At 46.1% G+C, this 18,312-nt stretch overlaps 1 protein-coding gene across 6 annotated transcripts in view; it reads left to right on the plus strand.

Annotated features, from left to right (window-relative positions):
- Positions 1-18,312, plus strand: part of ENOX2 (ecto-NOX disulfide-thiol exchanger 2) — a 1,377,678-nt gene that overhangs the window by 957,975 nt on the left and 401,391 nt on the right. For all 6 annotated transcript variants that reach the window (XM_085607631.1, XM_085607636.1, XM_085607633.1 and 3 more), the window contains one exon: positions 9,806-10,039. In XM_085607631.1, coding sequence (XP_085463757.1) covers positions 9,806-10,039 — 234 coding nt within the window. The remainder of the gene's footprint in view (positions 1-9,805; positions 10,040-18,312) is intronic.

Here is an 18,312-nt window from a genome sequence, read left to right on the forward strand (position 1 = left end):
AGGCCATCTTTGTAGTTTTGGCACTGTGCTCCTTAAGGGTAAGGTTGGTTTCCAGGGTGAATTCAAAGGACTTGGCATTTGGTGAAAGTTCGGGTTCAAATCATCAAGGTTAATGTCATTGTGGCAGGTTTGTACTCGTTCTTGTTCTTGGCAAATAAAAATAATTCTGCTTTGTTTGGATTGATCGGTGCAGGACATCCAGGTCTAGATGATGTGCAGGCAGTGTCAAGGTACTAGATGTCTAAAGCAGAGGAGACTTCCAAGTAGAGTTGTGCATCATCGACATATTTATTAATCCTGATGCCGATTCCTGTGAGTTAAGTTTCAAGCGGATCTTGTAAAGGTCGACAATGATAAGAGAAAGTATGGAACATTAGGAGACTCCTCTATGTGAATAAACTAATGCCAGTTGGAAAGATCGGAACCAGTCGAGGACCGTGCCATTGAATCCTATTTGAGTCTATGAAGGTGGATGGTTGAAAGCATCGAAAGCAGCTGAGAGGTCCAGTAATACCGGATAGGGGTCACCTTCATCTGTTATGTTATGTTAATTTCTATTTATATAGCGCCAAATCACCAATGGTCTCTAAGCGCTTAATAATTAATTAATTTGTGGTCAGGAGGGCATTGTCTACAATGATATACAATCTGTTTACCTTTTGAAGAAAGATATAGAAGAAACCAACACCACTGAAGATCAGAAAGTGGTCAATACTTGAGCGAGGCAAATTGCGAGGCGGGGAGGTGGATTTATTTGCATTAAGTAATGTGATCTCCAGTGAGTTCCTGGGATGTTTATTCTGTTTAGAGATAGTTATCAAAATGTTTTATGGGACATTTGTTTACATTTATCAGTTTCTCGAGGAGAGGAGAACATTTTTATGAAATCACTGCCTTCTTTATGAGGTTCAATTTTAATAATCCAAAATGTATTGTCAGCTTCTGAAAAAAAATTTTTGTCCTGGGTAGTAGCAAACAATGTATTAATATTGTGTATTTGAACAGTGATCAAAGCTTGAAAACGCAGTAATCTTTCATTAGCTTTGTTTTGTAATATCTTCAAGATCAACATTGATAGGTCTGTTAGAAATTGTACCAGCCTAATGTTTTTCAAACTGCTGACATAAACACCTGTCATAGACCATATCTAGTTTCCTTTACCTCATCTGAGTTTCTTCAATGGGATTTTCTGTTTTGCGGTATTCACATTTTTATTTTCTTCTGAATGCTCCATAAAGCAAATTATAAACCATCTGAGTAAAAGAAATTGATGTAGCCAGTAAGCTCTAGCTTAATGAGCCAATAATTACAACCTAAAATGAGAGGCAAAGTCAAATACAGTGAGCATACAAGCAGTGCATCACTTGAGGTACACAACCAGTAGGTTATCTACTCGTTGCCACAAGTTATGGATGAGGATAGGCAGTGGCCAATCCACAGTCTTGATTGTTTGACTTGTCGGCTGCCTTTGACACAGTCACCCACAGAATTCTCCTGGCCAGACTAGCCTCAAACAGAGAGGGGCGTGCAGTACTGAAGTGGATGGAATCCTAAAAGCCTACGACAGGTAGTCACACAGGGCTCAGCCTTTCCCTGTTTAACATCTATATGATACCATGCATTACCCTCTGTTAGAAAAGGGGCTCTCTAGTTGGCAGAGGTAGGTACCTTTGTCCAAGTAGGGGCCCTTCTTCCTAGTCAGGGTAAGGAAGTTACACTCCTAAAATAACCCCTGCTCACCCCCTTGGTAGCTTGGCACGAGTCAGACGTGTCTCAGTGGCAGTGTGTAAAGCATTTGAACATTAACCATCAGTAATACAGTGAAGAAACTGCAAAAAGACGCCACACCGGTTTAGAAAAATATCAAATATTTTTATATATCCTAATCAAGACCAAAACGATAAGAATCCAACATACAGTTCTTAAAAATATATACTTTGCAAGATATCCTTAAAATTGCAGAAGTATCTCAAAAACACAGTTCGTACGAGTCGGTAGCTCCGTCTGGGGCTACCTTGATGCTGAAAACAACAGAGTCTAACAGTTCCAGCCGACCGTGTTGGTATGAGCCATTGAAACCGTGGGCAGACTCGGTAACAGTACCTTTCTCGTTGCGGTTGGCACGTTGGTGGGCACCAGTTGTGGCAACCATCGCGGTTGCGTTGCAAAATAGAAGCGGTGCAGTTGCGGTGCCCTCTCGATATGGTGCAGGTCACAGCTCAGTGACGATCGTACAGACAGCGTCGGTGAGACCAAGGCTTACGGTGCAGTGTGAGGCGGTGCTGACAGGTTGCGATGCAAGCGACAGAGCAGGTTGGCGGAAGCTGGCGTCGATCGGCCCATACTGCTGTGTGGGACGAGGCGGTGCGTCAGACTTACGAGCGGTGCCCCCAGCCACGATGCGGTCACGGGTGTCGAAGTCAGCAGCAGCGATGGCATCAGTGAGACCAGGATGGCAAAGTGCAGCGAAGCGGTGCAGAGTGTGGTGCCCACGGGTCATGGTGCAAGCAGCTGCTCGGTGATGTTGGTTGTCGGTGAGACCAGGGTTACGGGGCGAGATGCGAATGGTGCCTTCTGCGGTACCATCAGGACACAGAGCCAGCGACGGAGTTGGTTGTGTTTCCCCTCTCTGTGGCAACTGAAACAGCGGTTCCAGAAGCAGTACCCACAGGTTGGTGAAGTCTTTGCAGTCCCTGAGACTTCAAAACAGGGGACAAGCTCTACTTCAAGCCCTTGGAGAGACTCAGCACAAGTAAAGAAAGTTCAGTTGAGTTCTTTCACTGCCCAAGGCATAAGCAGCAACCTCAGGCCAACCCAACAAAGCAACAATACAGCAAAGGGGCTGTACTCCTCCTGGCAGCTCTCCCAGCTCTTCTTCTTGGCAGGTTCCTTGATTCCAGCGAGTTCTAAAGTTCTGGGCTTTTTACTTCCTGAGTCCAGGCACACTAAACTCCATTTGCCTATCTTGTCCCAATAGGAAGTTAGGCTTATAAGATGTCATAAGTAAAACTCTTATTCTTTCCTGTGGGACAGATAGCCTTGCATTGGTGAAAAACAAAATCAATCAATCAGGGGTTTACGAAGCGCGCTACTCACCTGTGAGGGTCTAAAGGTGCTGGGGGCACAGTAAGCTTTACTTTATGAAAATTGAACCCAGCTAAGTCCGGAAGGTCGACCCTCATCTGGAGAAATCAAAAGTTTTCTTGTGAAACCCTCACCCACCAGGGTTACCCCTGGGTGGCATGCTTCATCATCGGGTCCGTTGCGGAACGGGGCGTGCTGTAACCAAGAGCTATGTGGGAGCACTTTCTTTGACTGTTTAATGATAAAGAAGATGTTGTAAAATAGGAGTTTGGAGGGGGGGTTGAGTGAAATCAAAAATTACCTGGCTTGTGTGTTTGACCTATTTAATCTGACCGCTAGTCTGTATGTTTGAAAAAGGGGAAGGTAGGAGAGAAGAAATTATGAATCTGCTTTCCTACGAGGTCAACATGTTTCAAGTCGTGCCCCTATCAGCTTTTCATCAGGACCTAGGAAAACTAACTCCCTGGCCCCACTCTTACTGTTTTTACTATATGCACACAACTTTCATGCCTAATAAAGAATATACAATTACCACCTAATCGGTGGTTCACCTGATCGGCAATTGTTCAGTAAATCAGTGAAAATAAAATCAAAGTGGAGTGTTAAAAAAAACACAGCCCCCTGGCTGTACATTCATACCTACCTTTGTTTTAAAAAATATTGATAATATTTTATGTGTGCACCTCCAAGTGAAGAAATGTGAACTCTAGGTCCTATGTGAGCACATCTAGTGTGGCTCCCGAAGTGGGCATCTTAAAAAAGCCAAACACTCTGTGGTCAAGGAGGTTATTCTAGATCCGTATGCAACTATAAAAAAATAAAGAACACTCAGTAAAATTCATCACATGCATATAAGACGCTGGGACAATACCTCATGGTTCCTCTGGGGAAGAGGGGAACTTGTAGTCACACTCTATGAAGAATATTTATAGTTAGAATTAAGGAAAATGATTATGCCTGTTAAAGAATCAGGTGATAAGTCGGGGGCCGCGCTTACCACTCCAAAGTTCTACCTCTGCATGTAAACCTATTTAGATGCACCGCCAAGGACAGCATCTTACTCGATCGGTAGACGCATCTCGACTAAATGAGGACCCGGGCGTCTGAATGCTGCGTCCTCGCACTGGTGAAACAACTAGACCGTACGTTGAGGAACAAAATGGTAGTCTCGACGGAACCTCTTGTGGAGTTCCATTTGTCTGTGAACTGTTCTTTGACCCAAATTCCCAAAAATCTTGAATTAACAAGTTCCCCTTTTTTTCTGTGTTATTGAAGAGTATACAAAGTATAGAAAAAGGATGATATCCTGGATGAGGGATCTCATATCTATAGCTGGCAATTTACAAAAGGGGAATGATTCAGTTGGTACAACATGGGTATTGGTGTCTCTTGAGTGCCACTATTGTTTGTCTATCAAGGTGGTCCTAAAGTGTAATGGGACATAATTATAAAAGGGTATGAGAATACAATGATGTCATGGGGATGAGGTTGAAAACCAATGAAGATAATTATAACTTGGATGTACCGGTATGTACAAAAGTCCAGAAAAGGCTCTGCTGTGTATGAGTGGTCCATGGGTTATAATATCCAAAGGTTTTGTGGTTATTTGGTGAACTGGCCCCATGGCATATTTTCGTTCAAGCCATCTGTATGAGTCTTGAGTCTAAAGACCCACCGCTGTTCCCTTTCAAACAGTCTTCAGTCAGAAGTATACCACCTATGTGTGTTGATTACGTTTTTCAGTTGGCAGGTCATATGGTTATTGAAAAAGACTATTTTTTGTTGGTTTTGTCAGAGGGCAGACACTGCAGCTGCCACATGGGTAACAACCCATGACAGGTGTTGTAGTACTCTGTAAAGATGTAGTGCCAATCTGTCCTTTTCTGGGACCTGTGTGTACTATTAGGTCTTTGAGGTTTCTCGTTTGTGAGGGAACATGGGCAGGGACCCACTATTCAGAATACGCCAATATTTATTAATAATGTTTGTCACCATGTTGTATGCTATGTTAAAGGTGGTGATGCATATTGGTCGTTCCTCCCTGTCCTTCTGTGGTGGGGTTTTCCAGTAGGACATTCCTATTTGTGCTATTTTATTTAGCTTGGGATACCAATTTGTGTGGTTATTTTCTAGCTTGGTTGCTTGGTTGCTAGGTGGTCTGCTTGTGTTTTGTAATCTCTTGAAGTGGAATAGTTTCTCCTTAGTCTCAAGAACTGCCCGAAAGGAAGGTTCTCCCTCAAATGCCTAGGATGAAAACGGTCATATAAAAATAGGCCTTTTTTGCAATGGGTTTTTCATGGGTAGTGGTTTTTAAAAACCCATGATCCACTTTTATAGTCAGGTCAAGAAATGCCAGTTCTTGTTTGCTCGTGGTGTGGGTGAATTTGAGAAATTTATTCTGTGTAATCAGCCATCCCAGGAAATAGTTTACTGTCACTTGGTTACCCTGTCAGATGACCAGATCATCGTCGATATATCTTTTCCACAACATTATATGTTTCAAGAAAAGATTCTGGGGGTCAAGGATCTTATGTGTTTCCCCCACTCCTATTTCACAACATTATCTTTATCTTTATCATTATACAGTCAAAGAAAGGGCTCCCACCTAGTTCTTAGGTCGCAGCACGCCTCATTCACCAGCAGAACAGGATAGACCCGATGATGAAGCATGCCACCAAGGGGTAACTCTGGTGGTTGAGGGTTTTACAAGAGACCTCTTTTTTCCTCCAGTGGAGGGTCGACCTTCTGAACTTAGCTGGGTTCCTTAACTGACATTCATCATGTAGATTCATCATGTAGAAAATATGAATGTTTTTCAATGTAGGTGTTCATGTCCTTTGGATTCCATCACTGGGATATTGATATTGATACTGATGCGTTGCTGTTATTCTTTTCAGGATCTTTTGATGGATGAACTTTCTGTTGTAAGGGTGGTAGCTTTTTTTTGCAACAACTGTCCTAGAAATGATATGAAAAAGAAATGTTTCTGTAAAATGCAGTTTTTTGTGTCATGTCAATCACATGGCCTGAAATTGCTTTGACTGGTAGGACATAGTTGCTGCTTGACCTAACTATCAGTAGTCACAGAACAATGTGGTAACCCAAAAGTAGCCCGAAGGACCTGGGTAATTTATGATACAGACAAACAATGGTCCGATCAAAATATCGGAAGATTGTTCGACCGAACTATCAAGCAAAGGTATGTCATCTGCATCAGTTGGGACATTTGACTTCCTTATAAAATAAAGAGAGCATACCGTCCCTGTTAATAGTAATGGTAAGCATAATTTATTGACTGGAACACAGGCTCTGCAAATAGGATAAGAAGTATGTATTGGAAAGGTGAAAATTCGTGTTCAGTGACTTCAGCATAAAGACCAATTTTATTCATCAAATACTTTTTTTCTATGTTTAATGCTACAGAAAACCAACATTTTACAGGTAGTGCATATCATGAAACTTCAATTTGGCTTTAGAAGCAGCCATGCTTTCCTGGACAAAACTTTGCTTGGCCAAATTACGTAAATACTTTTGCAGGCATGTCCCACATGAATTGATCAATGATATTTGTCCCTCCTTTTTTGTATTGTCTTGTTTGAGAATTACCCAGGAAATAGTGATACCTGAACCACGACCAGCATCTGCAATATTTTAAAATAGATTACAATATTAAACAGTATATTCGTTAGGTAATATTCACTATAATCATGCGTTATGGCTGCCTGACCCTTCCCAGTTTTCAGAAAGTTTAGTGTCTTAATATTTCTGATTGTGTCATTTCGGATTCATAGTCACGTTTACCATGTGTTTCCTCTACCTACTATATTAGTAGTGCTGGCAAATAATGTATGCCCCGGGATGTCTGATAGGTTGCTTTGTGAAGTATCCAACTCTATAAAGAGATGCTGGAATATATTCATAATGTATTTGACTCTTGATTTGATTTTTCCTTGCTTTTCTTTGCATTTATAATGGATTATCTTTATTTTCTTAAATCTTATGTTAGCAATGATAGTTTGTCAAAGACTTGGTGGCTTGATTGCTGATATAATGGCATTTGACCATTATTATTATTACAGTGAGCATGGTGAAGACTCCGTTTTGAATTTGAACTTGAAATGCAAATTCCTTCAGTAAATTATCAATTTTTTTGGCACGCATCTTTCAAGTCTTCTCCAGATTTAGTTTGTTCTCTCTTGTGACGTAACAGACAGTGTCACCTCCTAGGACATCCTTAAAAGTGTTACAGTAGTTGTCTTAAAATATTTAATAGTTTAAAAAGATCAAGGAAATGTGGATTTTGCAGATTCTAAGCAGATTGGGTTCACCCACCTGCATTCTCCATCCTTGCAATGATGGCCTCTGAAAAACTAGCAATGGGGCTAATCTTTTTTGCAGCAGACTTATTGCATGCGTAGAATTCTATTAGGCACTATAATCTACAGACTTAAACTGCAATAGTAAAAGAACAGGGAGCCCAAAACTCTCCAGGGATAGTAGGACTCGCAATCTCCAGCCAATAGAATTAATTATTCCTAGAATCCCATGTTATTTCGCCTTTCTATATAAGTGCTGTAGAATGTGTTCAGGTAATATCTCAGCCCACTCTATAATGTATTTTGATGGTCGTTTTATTAATCATCATTTAACTTCCAACCTTACCTGCTTGTAGTTAAATGTATAGTCTCCGTAAAAACAGTAGGTCTGAATGGACATTGAGTATGATTACGTTCATAAACTTCTTGATATTAAAGGGCACTACCGCTTCCTAAATTAAGCCTTGATTAGTTGATTTATAGTGAATTGTAGAGAGTCTGTTGGAGTACAGTTGAACCTGATGACTTGGTACACAGCAGTTTTCAATACAGTCCCTGCTCAGTAGCGCTGACTGCCTCAGGCACCAAAGAAGAGACCTTGTATTGGCTACAAATACTTTGTAGGTTGCGGGGGTCGTGGCTAATAGCCACTGTGCTCACCGCATTCCACTGTCCATGGCCTGTAAAGGTAGATCACTCCCCTTCTAGTTTTTTGCTAACTAATGCAAACACCTAAGGTCCTAGGCTGCGAGTACGGTATTGAAGGAAAGGGTGGAACAGAGTTACCATCAAGCCTATCAACTGAATTGTCCTCCCCCTGTTGAAAGGATGACACATAAGTCAAGGCACACCTGCTTCAAAGATGCGGAGGATTCATTGTAGCATGGGCTACGAATCAGAGTCACACAAATCCTTTGTTTGAAATACTAGTCACGTTACCTAGTTTCTGGCCCTCAAAGTCTATCCCGCTCTCACTCTCTTTCCATACCGCTATCAAATTATTTACTACAGTTTGTCACTTAAAGTGCTGGCCCTCTGCATACATCATGCTATTGCATGCTGTAAGTTTAAGATAATTCTGAACGCATTTAACATGCTGATCAACATAGGCAATTAATTACTTTAGGCATTTAAATACTGCAATTTGAAGGAAACATAAAAGGAAGGCTCTATCCAATTTTTTGAGAGGTTTTTTCTTGTTTCCTTCGCCCAGAAATGAGTCTTTCCTTCGTGCTGTTTAGCAGCATGAGATGCACGTGATTCTTGATTCTGCTAAGATAGAATGTGGTATTATACAATAAGTATTTAATGTCAACTTTTCAAGGTGTTTCAAGAAATTGATTAAAAGCATCAATAGATTTTTAAGTACCTTATGTATCATAATAATTAGAACGGCGAGAAAATAAATATTCAAGCGTTTGAATAAATGAGAAATGCATGATGTGCAGTACAAGTAAATATATTTATTTGGCGCTTTTTAATCTAGATGATTGAATGAGACCAAAATTTCCCTTGAGTAACTAATTGTTTCAACAATGATTTTTGTATGTTGTGAAATCGTTTCAGAGCGGACGAAGCTCCTTGGAAATTTGGCATTTCTGTCCTTGGGTTAGGGCAATTTAGTTTTTGTAATCATCTAGGCACATACAGTGTACAATTTAGTAAATAAAACAGGGTACGAAGAAATTGTGTTGCAGTTTGAAAGGATGGATACTAAGTAATCTTCGTAGGGTCTTGATTAGCATTCGAAAAATGTCTGCCCACTTGTCCCTCCATCCGACAGTGGATTGAGTCTCCTCTGGTTGTTTATTTCTGGACCGTGCTGCTATTGGACTTTATCTCCACGTCTGTATCAGTTAGTGCTTCCAGGAGGGCGCAATGAACCCGTCAGGCATTTCAACAGACTTGTGGCTGCTGGATCTGTTAGGTTGCAAAATGCTTCTGGATGAAACCTTGCTGGAGACCATTTCTGCTTCTAGTTTTGTTTTTTAGCGCTGATACTTAAATGCGCTAGAAACAACTTCACTGTTTGGGATTAAGATATACACCACAATCCCTCCTCACGAACAATAGGTCTTCCTGTCAAGCCACCATGCAGTTGCACCTGGGAATATTTAGCTTTCTTGCACCCAGAGCTATCCTGTTGCTGATAAGGATCATAAGAGGGATCTTCATGGAAGGACATTTTACTTCATGTTTCGAGATATACACCTTGCATACACTATTTGGGATGTATTTCACTAGTTTTGTACTGGTGTCATTGACCTACTGATTGAGTTGCTTTTCCAAAAAGACTGCTTCATGAAGAACATTGATAAAGTATAAAACAGTTTTTGGGGAATAAGAATTTTACCTTGTTAGATGTAGCTGCTGATATTTGGCATATGTCCTTGATCTTTCATCAGGTTATCGGATCAGATTAGGATCCAGTACTGACAAGAAGGACACTGGCCGTCTGCACGTAGATTTCGCACGAGCCCGCGATGACTTCTATGAGTGGGAATGTAAGCAGAGGATGCTGGCACGAGAGGAGCGGCATCGGCGAAGGATGGAGGAAGACCGATTCCGCCCCCCTTCTCCACCCCCTGTGGTACACTACTCCGACCATGAATGCAGCATTGTGTCTGAAAAACTGAAAGGTACTGAGCCTACCTGTAAACATTGCACAGTTCTTTCACTTATGCAGTGAGACTGGATTTCAAAATGATCTCTGTTATCTAGTCTTTTGTTAAATATTAAATAATTATTTATATTTGTAGTTCTTCTTGCTATGGAATCCACCACATATGTGGGTAGAGTAAAAAAAAGAGCCATGTGGTAGAAAAGGATCTAGAATGGGAACAGTGAAATTTACTAAACAGCAAGGCGATAATAGGGAAGCGTTGAAAAAACAAGCATTGGCAATGTCAATAAGCCTGGCTTTAATGTGCCAGCATAGGATAAACTCAGGCATTCATAAATGCTGTTTCCTTTCTTTGTATGGACCAATACTGTTTAGCACAATTAAGCCTGCCCTATTGGATTTGTATATGCTGGAAAAAGTAGTATAAAAATTGGTTGTGGCTGGTGACCATTAAAAGTGATGGGGCGCAATCCTTGGCTCAAATTCCAGTGAGCGAGCGTGACGTCTCCTTCAAGTGTTTGCAGGTGTAAGGGATTAGGTGACACTCGCTTGCACCCAGTCTTACTCTCTCTCACTCGCTTGCACTCATTCACTTATTCTTGTTCACACTTGCACTTCCCTTTACTTACTCTGACCAGGTCTCACTGACGCACGCAGTCTCCCTCATCCTCACTCTTACCTGCTCAATCTCACTTACTCTCACTCCGTTCCACTCGTTCTCACTCCCTTCCGATTCACTCTGACTCAGTCTCATTCATTCTGACTCTCTCATTGTCACTGATTCACTCATTCTCACTTAGTTTCACTCAGGCTTTCCCTGATTCACTCGTACCCACTCAATCTCGGTCTTTTTTACCCAGTTTCCCTTAGTCTCCCCCAACTCACTTGTTCTCCCTGATTCACTCAGTCCCACTCATTTCAGTTCACTCATAGCCAGTTTCATCCAGTCCCACTAATTCTCACTCACTCTGACTCACTCAGTCTCGCTCATTCACACTCATTCTGACTCAATCTCAGGCAGAATCATTCAGACTCAATCATTCTCCCTTAGTCTGACTCAGTCATTCTCACTAAGACTATAACTCACTCAGTCTCACACAGTAATACTCATTCTGATGGATACATCTGCCTTTGGATTCCTCACCTTATGAATATCCCCTGCGCCAGCATTCCGCAGAATTTTTTCCTAGCTCTCCACGCCGACGAGGATGTCGGCTCTGCTCGCGAGTCTGCATGACGTCACCGGAGCCATAAGAGAGCCTCGTCGGCATGGTGACGTAAGTTCCCTTTTTTCCGCGCCGTCGACACGTAACGGTTTTCTACCACTGTCCATATTTTGTGGAGTTACTTTGTTGTTCCTTCTGCTTTAACTGTTGCTAGAAGTGATGTAATCTTCAAGGAATTCTGCTTTTAAACCCTGTAGGGAATGTTGCAGGAAAATGAATCCTAAAGCACTTAAAGAGCGGGAATCCAAGTTGTTTCTGGCCAAGGCGAAGAAAGAAGGTGTAGAGGGCGTAAGTGTGATAAGTCGAAGTCGTCGACTTCCCATACATCGAAGTCGAGAAAACACAAGAAAAAGAGAAGACCTGGATCTCGGCGCCACTCGACGAAAGGTAAGGCTTCAAAGTCGCCTTCGCCTGCCCCTCGACATCACCGTAAGGACTTTTTATCTCCTTCGGCCTCTTCTTCTCCTCATGCGAGTCCGGAGAAGTCTCCTTTGCCTAGAGGCACTCCAGCTCAGTCTCCGGCGCTGAGGGATTCACTGGCTTCAGACGCCGAGCCGGTTCAGGATATTCCATCTTCTCCTGTGCCTGAGATTGAACCGGTCGTTCCGACGTCGTACACTCCCCATTTGGATACTGGCTTGAATCCATATCCTCAATCCGTCGCTTTTTTAAATGCTATTTATGGAGTTTTTACAAGGGTGGCTTTCCCATCTGGAGCACCTTCTGGTCCAGTGGGTCCGCTGGCATTCAACTTGGGCGTGCCCCAGCACTATGCCCAGGCACCCTTCATGCCGATGGCGCCGTCATGGCAATTTCCAGCACCGAGAGTCTCAACGCCGTTGATAGAATCCTTGGCGCTGTCTTGTGAGCCCTCCTCTCGGCCTCGTGTGGATCTCGTGCCTCCTTCGGAGCCTCCTTCGACGCCGGGTGCGGAGCAATCGGTGCCGCATCAGACGCCGCGTCCGCAGATTCGTTCACTGAGAGAAGCTCAGAGGCTTTTAGAAGAGGAGCAGTATCGCAGAGAGGAAGTAGAGGAGGGCGAGTTGGAAGAGGTTCTGGATGAATTTGAGGGAATTCAGGAGGCGAGTGGTTTAGATACCCCTCCAGTGTGAGAACTCTCTTCTACCAGGGCTTCACCTTCTCAAGAGGTAGCTCCCTACCATTTGGTGATAAGGAAAGCTGCGGAGCTTTTGGCTTTGCAGTTACCTACTGCCGAATATAAACCAAATTTGTTGACAGAGGTTTTGCATTCACCTTCCTCCATAGTTCAGCCTCTGTTACCCTTTAATGAAGGTTTGTTAGATCCTATCCTCGAGGTTTGACGTAAACCACTCTCTTAGCCTACCGTTTCTAAGGCTGTGGCTTCTCATCCATCTCCAGAGAGTTTGGTGGTGCAGGCATCCTGCTCCAAGCAATCTTCAGGTGCTTTTCCACAGGCCCCAGCTGACAGGGACTCAAAGAAAATGGAACAGTTAGCTAAAAAGGTTTTCTCCTCTTCTAGCATGGCACTGAAATCGACCAATTCCACTTGTCAGTTGGGCCGTTACATACATGCTTTGATGAACTCGGCAAAAAAATTGGCCCCCAAGTTACCTGATGAGGAAAGGGGAAACTTTATGGAGGTTCTGTCAGACGCTCAAGCTGCGGCTAGACAGGTTATTCAATCAGGCCTGGATATGGCTGACTCAGTAACCAGAGTTATGGGCTCCTCCATAGCTACAAGAAGGCAGGCTTGGCTTTGTTCTTCTGGATTTTCCCCTGATGTCCAGGCCACTCTTGTTGATTTTCCCTTTGCCGGAACTAAGCTCTTTGGGGAAAAAGCAGATTTGGCCTTAAAAAGGTTTAAGGATAGCAGAGCCACAGCGAAATCCTTGGGATTGCAGACCCATTCGAGATGTTTTGGCTACAAGAAATATTGAGGCTTTGGTAGGTCTTCCTTTCGCAACCTCCATCAACCTCAGCAGCATCAGCAAAATCCACTCTATAAATCTTATAGAGGAAGAACCAAAGGTGACCAACGTGGTTCTGCCCGCAATCTCTCCTCCTCCTCTACTGCCTCTACCAGTTTGCGGTCCTCCCGTTTGGTCTTACTACTGCACCTTGAGTCTTCACAAAGGTAATGGCAGTGGGGGCAGCTCATCTCAGAAGGTCGGGGACTCCTGTTCTCCCCTATCTGGACGACTGGCTACTCAAAGCGGAGTCGCCGGAGATGGTGTTTCATCATCTGTATGTAACATCTCAACTGTTGTTCAACTTGGATTTTTCAATCAATGTGCCCAAATCTCACCTGGTGCCCTCTCAGCGCAACCTGTTCATAGGGGCGGTACTGGACACTACTGTGTGTCGAGCATTTCCTCCTCCACAAAGAATTCTCGACATTCAGGATATGGTCCCTTTATTCCACAATGGAGCGGTTGTTCCAGTTCTGAAGGTCCTTCGCCTGCTCGGTCTGTTCGCCTCCTGCATTCTGTTGGTCAACCATGCACGCAGGCACATGAGGGCGCTCCAGTGATGTCTCCGCAGGCAGTGGTATCAGCACAACGGAGATCTCAGGGAGTCAATAAGGATCTCCAGAGAAGCTGCGGCGGATCTTTCTTGGTGGAGCGTGGAGGGCAATCTGTCTCAGCCCTTTCATCTTCCTCCATCGGTGGCCACAGTGATAACGGATGCCTCTACTCTAGGGTGGGGTGCTCATCTGGGGGATCTGGACATCAAGGGTCTTCGGTCTCCAGAGGAAAGATTGTCTCATATCAATCTTCTGGAATTGCGGGCGATACGTTTGGCGCTCAAGGCCTTTCTCCCTTCTCTTCGCGGTCAGTCGGTTCAAGTTATGACGGACAACACTACCGTGATGTAGTATGTCAACAAGCAGGGAGGAGTAGGGTCGTACCGTCTCTGCAGAGAGGCGTTGCGACTTTGGTCCTGGGCTCAGGCCCATCGGATTTGTTTGATGGCAAATCATCTGGCCGGGGTGCTAAATGTGCGTGCAGACAGTCTCAGTCGGCAGTTCTCTGCCGACCACGAGTGGAGGCTTCTTCCGGAGATAGTTCGACACGTCTTCCGAACGTGGGGAACTGCTCGGGTGGACCTGTTTGCCACTTTCGAGAACGTGCATTGCCCGTCATTCTGCAGTCTCCAGTTTCCGATGCAGGGGGCGTTGGGGGACGCGTTTCAGTTGAGTTGGAGCTCTCAACTCCTCTACGCATTTTCTCCCTTTCCCTTGATTCCTCGGGTTCTGAGGAAGATTCGCCAAGACCGGGCCCAAGTCATATTGATCGCCCCGGATTGGCCAAGAAGGGTGTGGTACACAGAACTACTTCACCTCTCATCGCACCCTCCGCTCCATCTCCCTCTCAGGGCAGACCTCCTCTGGCAGTCGCAGGGGCAGGTTCTTCACCCCCCACCTCCAGAGCTTGCACCTTCATGCCTGGATATTGAACGGGGCAACCTGAGTTCCGTCTCTCTCCCTCCTGATGTGGTGGATGTTATTTTATCGGCCAGGCGACACTCCACCAAGTCCATTTACTCCTACAGATGATCAATGTTAGACCCGAGGTCTCCAGTGTGCCAGAGTCCGCACCCTAGCCCAAGTAGGGACCCCTAATTCCGACAAGGTAGCTTGGCGCCAGGCAGGTAGGCACGCACAAGGCTTTGTGTGAATTAGTTGCGCAGCACACCCCCACACCGACACAGTAAAGCATACACTATAAGGAGACACCACTCCAGTTTCATTTAGGAGAACAAGTATTTTCATCTACTTCTTGGCAGGGTTGAAAATGCAAGGTTCTCACCGTATGCAGGATAAACGTTTTTTGTATCCTCAGGTCACTACAGGCAACAATTCTTATGCAGATATATATTCAATTCAGGCAACAATTCTTACGCAGGTATATATTCAATTCAGGCAACAATTCTTACGTAGGTATATATTCAATTCAGGCAACATTTCTTATGCAGGTATCTATTCAATTCATGCAACAAATCTTATGCAGATATATATTCAATTCAGGCAACAATTCTTATGCAGATATATATTCAATGCAATTTCAAAGAGGACATTTCAGCAAGGGGTGGCATCTCCCAGACAGTTATTACTCGTGACTGGGTATCTTTACCAGATATTCCGGCCCCAGGAGCCCCTGGGGCTATCCCTGCTGCCAATATGAATGGGCCTCCGAGTGGGCGTAGGCCCCAGATCTCCCATACTCACCAGTTCAGTCACTCTGGGGTCAAGGAGCGAGGGAGCGTAGGGGGGAGTATGCGCAGGGCACCTTCAGGCAGTCCCTTCGTGAATCGGCCTCCAGACAACCCCTCCCCCGGTCAGCCCACTCCACACTTCCCGCGGGGCTGTTACCTGGGGGGAGGAGGATGTCGATGACGTCTGTGAGCTTCCCCACGGCGGGGGAACCGGTCCGGTGGGATCTGGGAGTTCTCCGCAATGGCGCCTGGGTGAGCCCCGGGGTCTCCCAGCAGCACTCCGCCCGTCAGCCGATGTGCGCGTGGCTTCTCAGGAAGGCGGCCGGTGACGCGGTAGGCCGGAGCTCCGGTTGCTAGGCGCCTCTCTGCCCAATCGCAGCGTGGCACTCTCCGGCCATCGCTAGGGGCATTCCTTTGCGCGCCTTCTCCTGCAGCGCCTCCCGGTCGCGGCGGGGAATCCGGCAGCCCCTCTTCGGCCTCAAGGGCCGCGGCGGTGAGTCCGGCAAAACAGCGCTTCTCCTCACAGCGCTCCACACTCCCACAGTGCTCACACCGGCTGCGGTGTTCTGGGCCACAACAGCGCTCCTCCTCACAGTGCTCTCCACAGCCTCAGCGCTCGCACCAGCTGCAGTGATCTTGGGCACAGGGCGCTCTCTGACACAGCGCCGGGCAGCAATTCCAGGTCCGGGGCACACAGCGCTTCGCTGACTCAGCGCTTGACATTAATTTCGAGTTCTGGGCGCACAGCGCTTCGCTGACACAGCGCTTGACATTCATTTCGAGTTCTGGGCACACAGCGCTTAGGATCAATGACAGATGCTGGATGCACAGCGCTTCACGGTACCTCAAGGGTCCCCAGGCAGCAGCAGCGCTCTCAGGTTCACAGCACTTGACAGGTCAGGTTACAGGAGCATGGGTTGTGGTAGTCTTTGAGGATATTTGCACTCACCCCAGCAGGGGGCTAGTCACAGTAGAAGAAGTTATTGTGGAGACACAATGGACACCCTGGTTCCCCTCACGCAGGGCAAGGTCAGCAGGCGGGTAGGGTAACTTGGGGCAGCAGTTCCTGGGATTAGTCAGCCTCAGTAGTGTAGCTCTCCCCGTAGCACAGCAGCCTTCACTCCAGCGGAGAGTCCCCAGGTCCAGTAGTGTAACTAACTTATGAGGTTCCCTCCCTGTCTTTTATACCCCTAGGTCAGGTGAGCCTCCACAAAGACGGCAAGATGGGGGATTTGGAAGGCTCTAGAAGAATCTGGGGACTCTGTGGTGTCTGTCTATGGTGACAAGAGGCGGGACAGTCAAGGTTACAGTAGCAGTAAGTCCCAGCTTTATTCCAACTACTAATGCGCAGATAGGACAGTAGCCTTACCGCAGTAGCAGGGGCCTGTGGCAACCATGTTTTTAGGAGAGAGCACCTGTACCTCAGCACTGTTTAGCAGCGGTAAGGCGCCCAGAGTTCTATATTCAGCAAAAATGGCAGTCAATAACGAGGCAAAAAAAAAGGGAAAAAATGTAGGGGAAGACTACCCTAGGGCTGACAGGTCTAACACGCGTCCCCCCCAGCCGAAAGTGGGGAGAGCTACCCAACCTCTAGGGAGTTCTTGTCACTAAGGCGGAAGAACCTAGAGAGACCGTCAGCGTTGGCGTGGTCTACTCCGGTTCGGTGTTCCACCCTGAAGTCCATACCAAGGAGGGAAATGGACCACCTGAACAATTTAGGGTTTTTGCCCCTCATTTGCATGACCCAACGAAGGGGCCGGTGGTCGGTCTGAATCAGGAAGTGGGAGCCAAAGAGGTAGGGCCTCAGCTTCTTCAAGGCCTAGACCACAGCAAAAGCTTCTCGCTCGATAGTACTCCACCGTTGTTCCCGGGGGAGTAGCCTCCTGGATATGAAGGCCAGGGGCTGGTCTAGGCCCTCCACGTTGAGTTGCGAGAGTACTGCCCCAATGCCATGTTCATAGGCGTCCGTTTGAACAATAAATTCCTTACTGAAGTCCGGAGCCCTAAGCAAACTAAGAAAAAGACGGATCGGTGGAGGGAGTGGTTCTCTCCCCGTCCCTGACCCATGAGCAACAGAGGGACCGCTGCCAGGTTTTGGACAGTACTCTTCCTTGTTCTCCCTCATCCCTGGGGTTACCCACCTGTGTACCCATGATGTGGACACAGGGTACAGCCCCCCTGTCAAGACCAAGTCTTATAGGCTGTCGGATAAGGTGAAGGCCAGCATCCAGCGTGAGGTCACTAAGATGCTGGAGCTGGGAGTGATGAGCCTTCCAGCAGCCCCTGGGCCAGTCCGGTGGTTTTGGTACCTAAAGCGGCCCCACCGGGCACCACACCTGAACTTCGGTTCGTTGTGGACTACCGAGGACTTAACTCCGTGGCCAAGACGGTTGCTCATCCCATCCCTAGGGCGGATTAGCTCATTGACCGGCTGGGGGCCGCCCGATACTTAAGTACCTTTGACCTCACGTCAGGATACTGGCATATCGCCCTGACGGATGGAGCCAAGGAGAAGACTGTGTTCTCCACCCCAGAGGGCCACTTCCAATTTAGAGTGATGCCCTTTGGATTGAAAAACGCTCTTGACACCTTTCAGCGGTTGGTAAACCAGGTGCTCTCTGGCCTAGAGACCTTCTCTGCTGCCTACCTGGATGACATAGCCGTCTTCAGCAGTAGCTGGGAGGACCATCTGGAGCATCTCCAGGAGGTGCTTCAGGCCCTGCAGCGGGCCGGCCACACCATCAAGGCCAGTAAATGCTAGATCGGACAAGGATCTGTCGTCTACCTGGGACACCTGGTGGGCGGGGGTAAGGTGCAGCCCCTCCAGGCCAAGATCGAGACCATCCTAGCCTGGGAGGTCAGGGCT

Source organism: Triturus cristatus, chromosome 5_2 (genome assembly GCF_964204655.1).
Source record: "Triturus cristatus chromosome 5_2, aTriCri1.1, whole genome shotgun sequence".
NCBI lineage: Eukaryota > Metazoa > Chordata > Amphibia > Caudata > Salamandridae > Triturus > Triturus cristatus.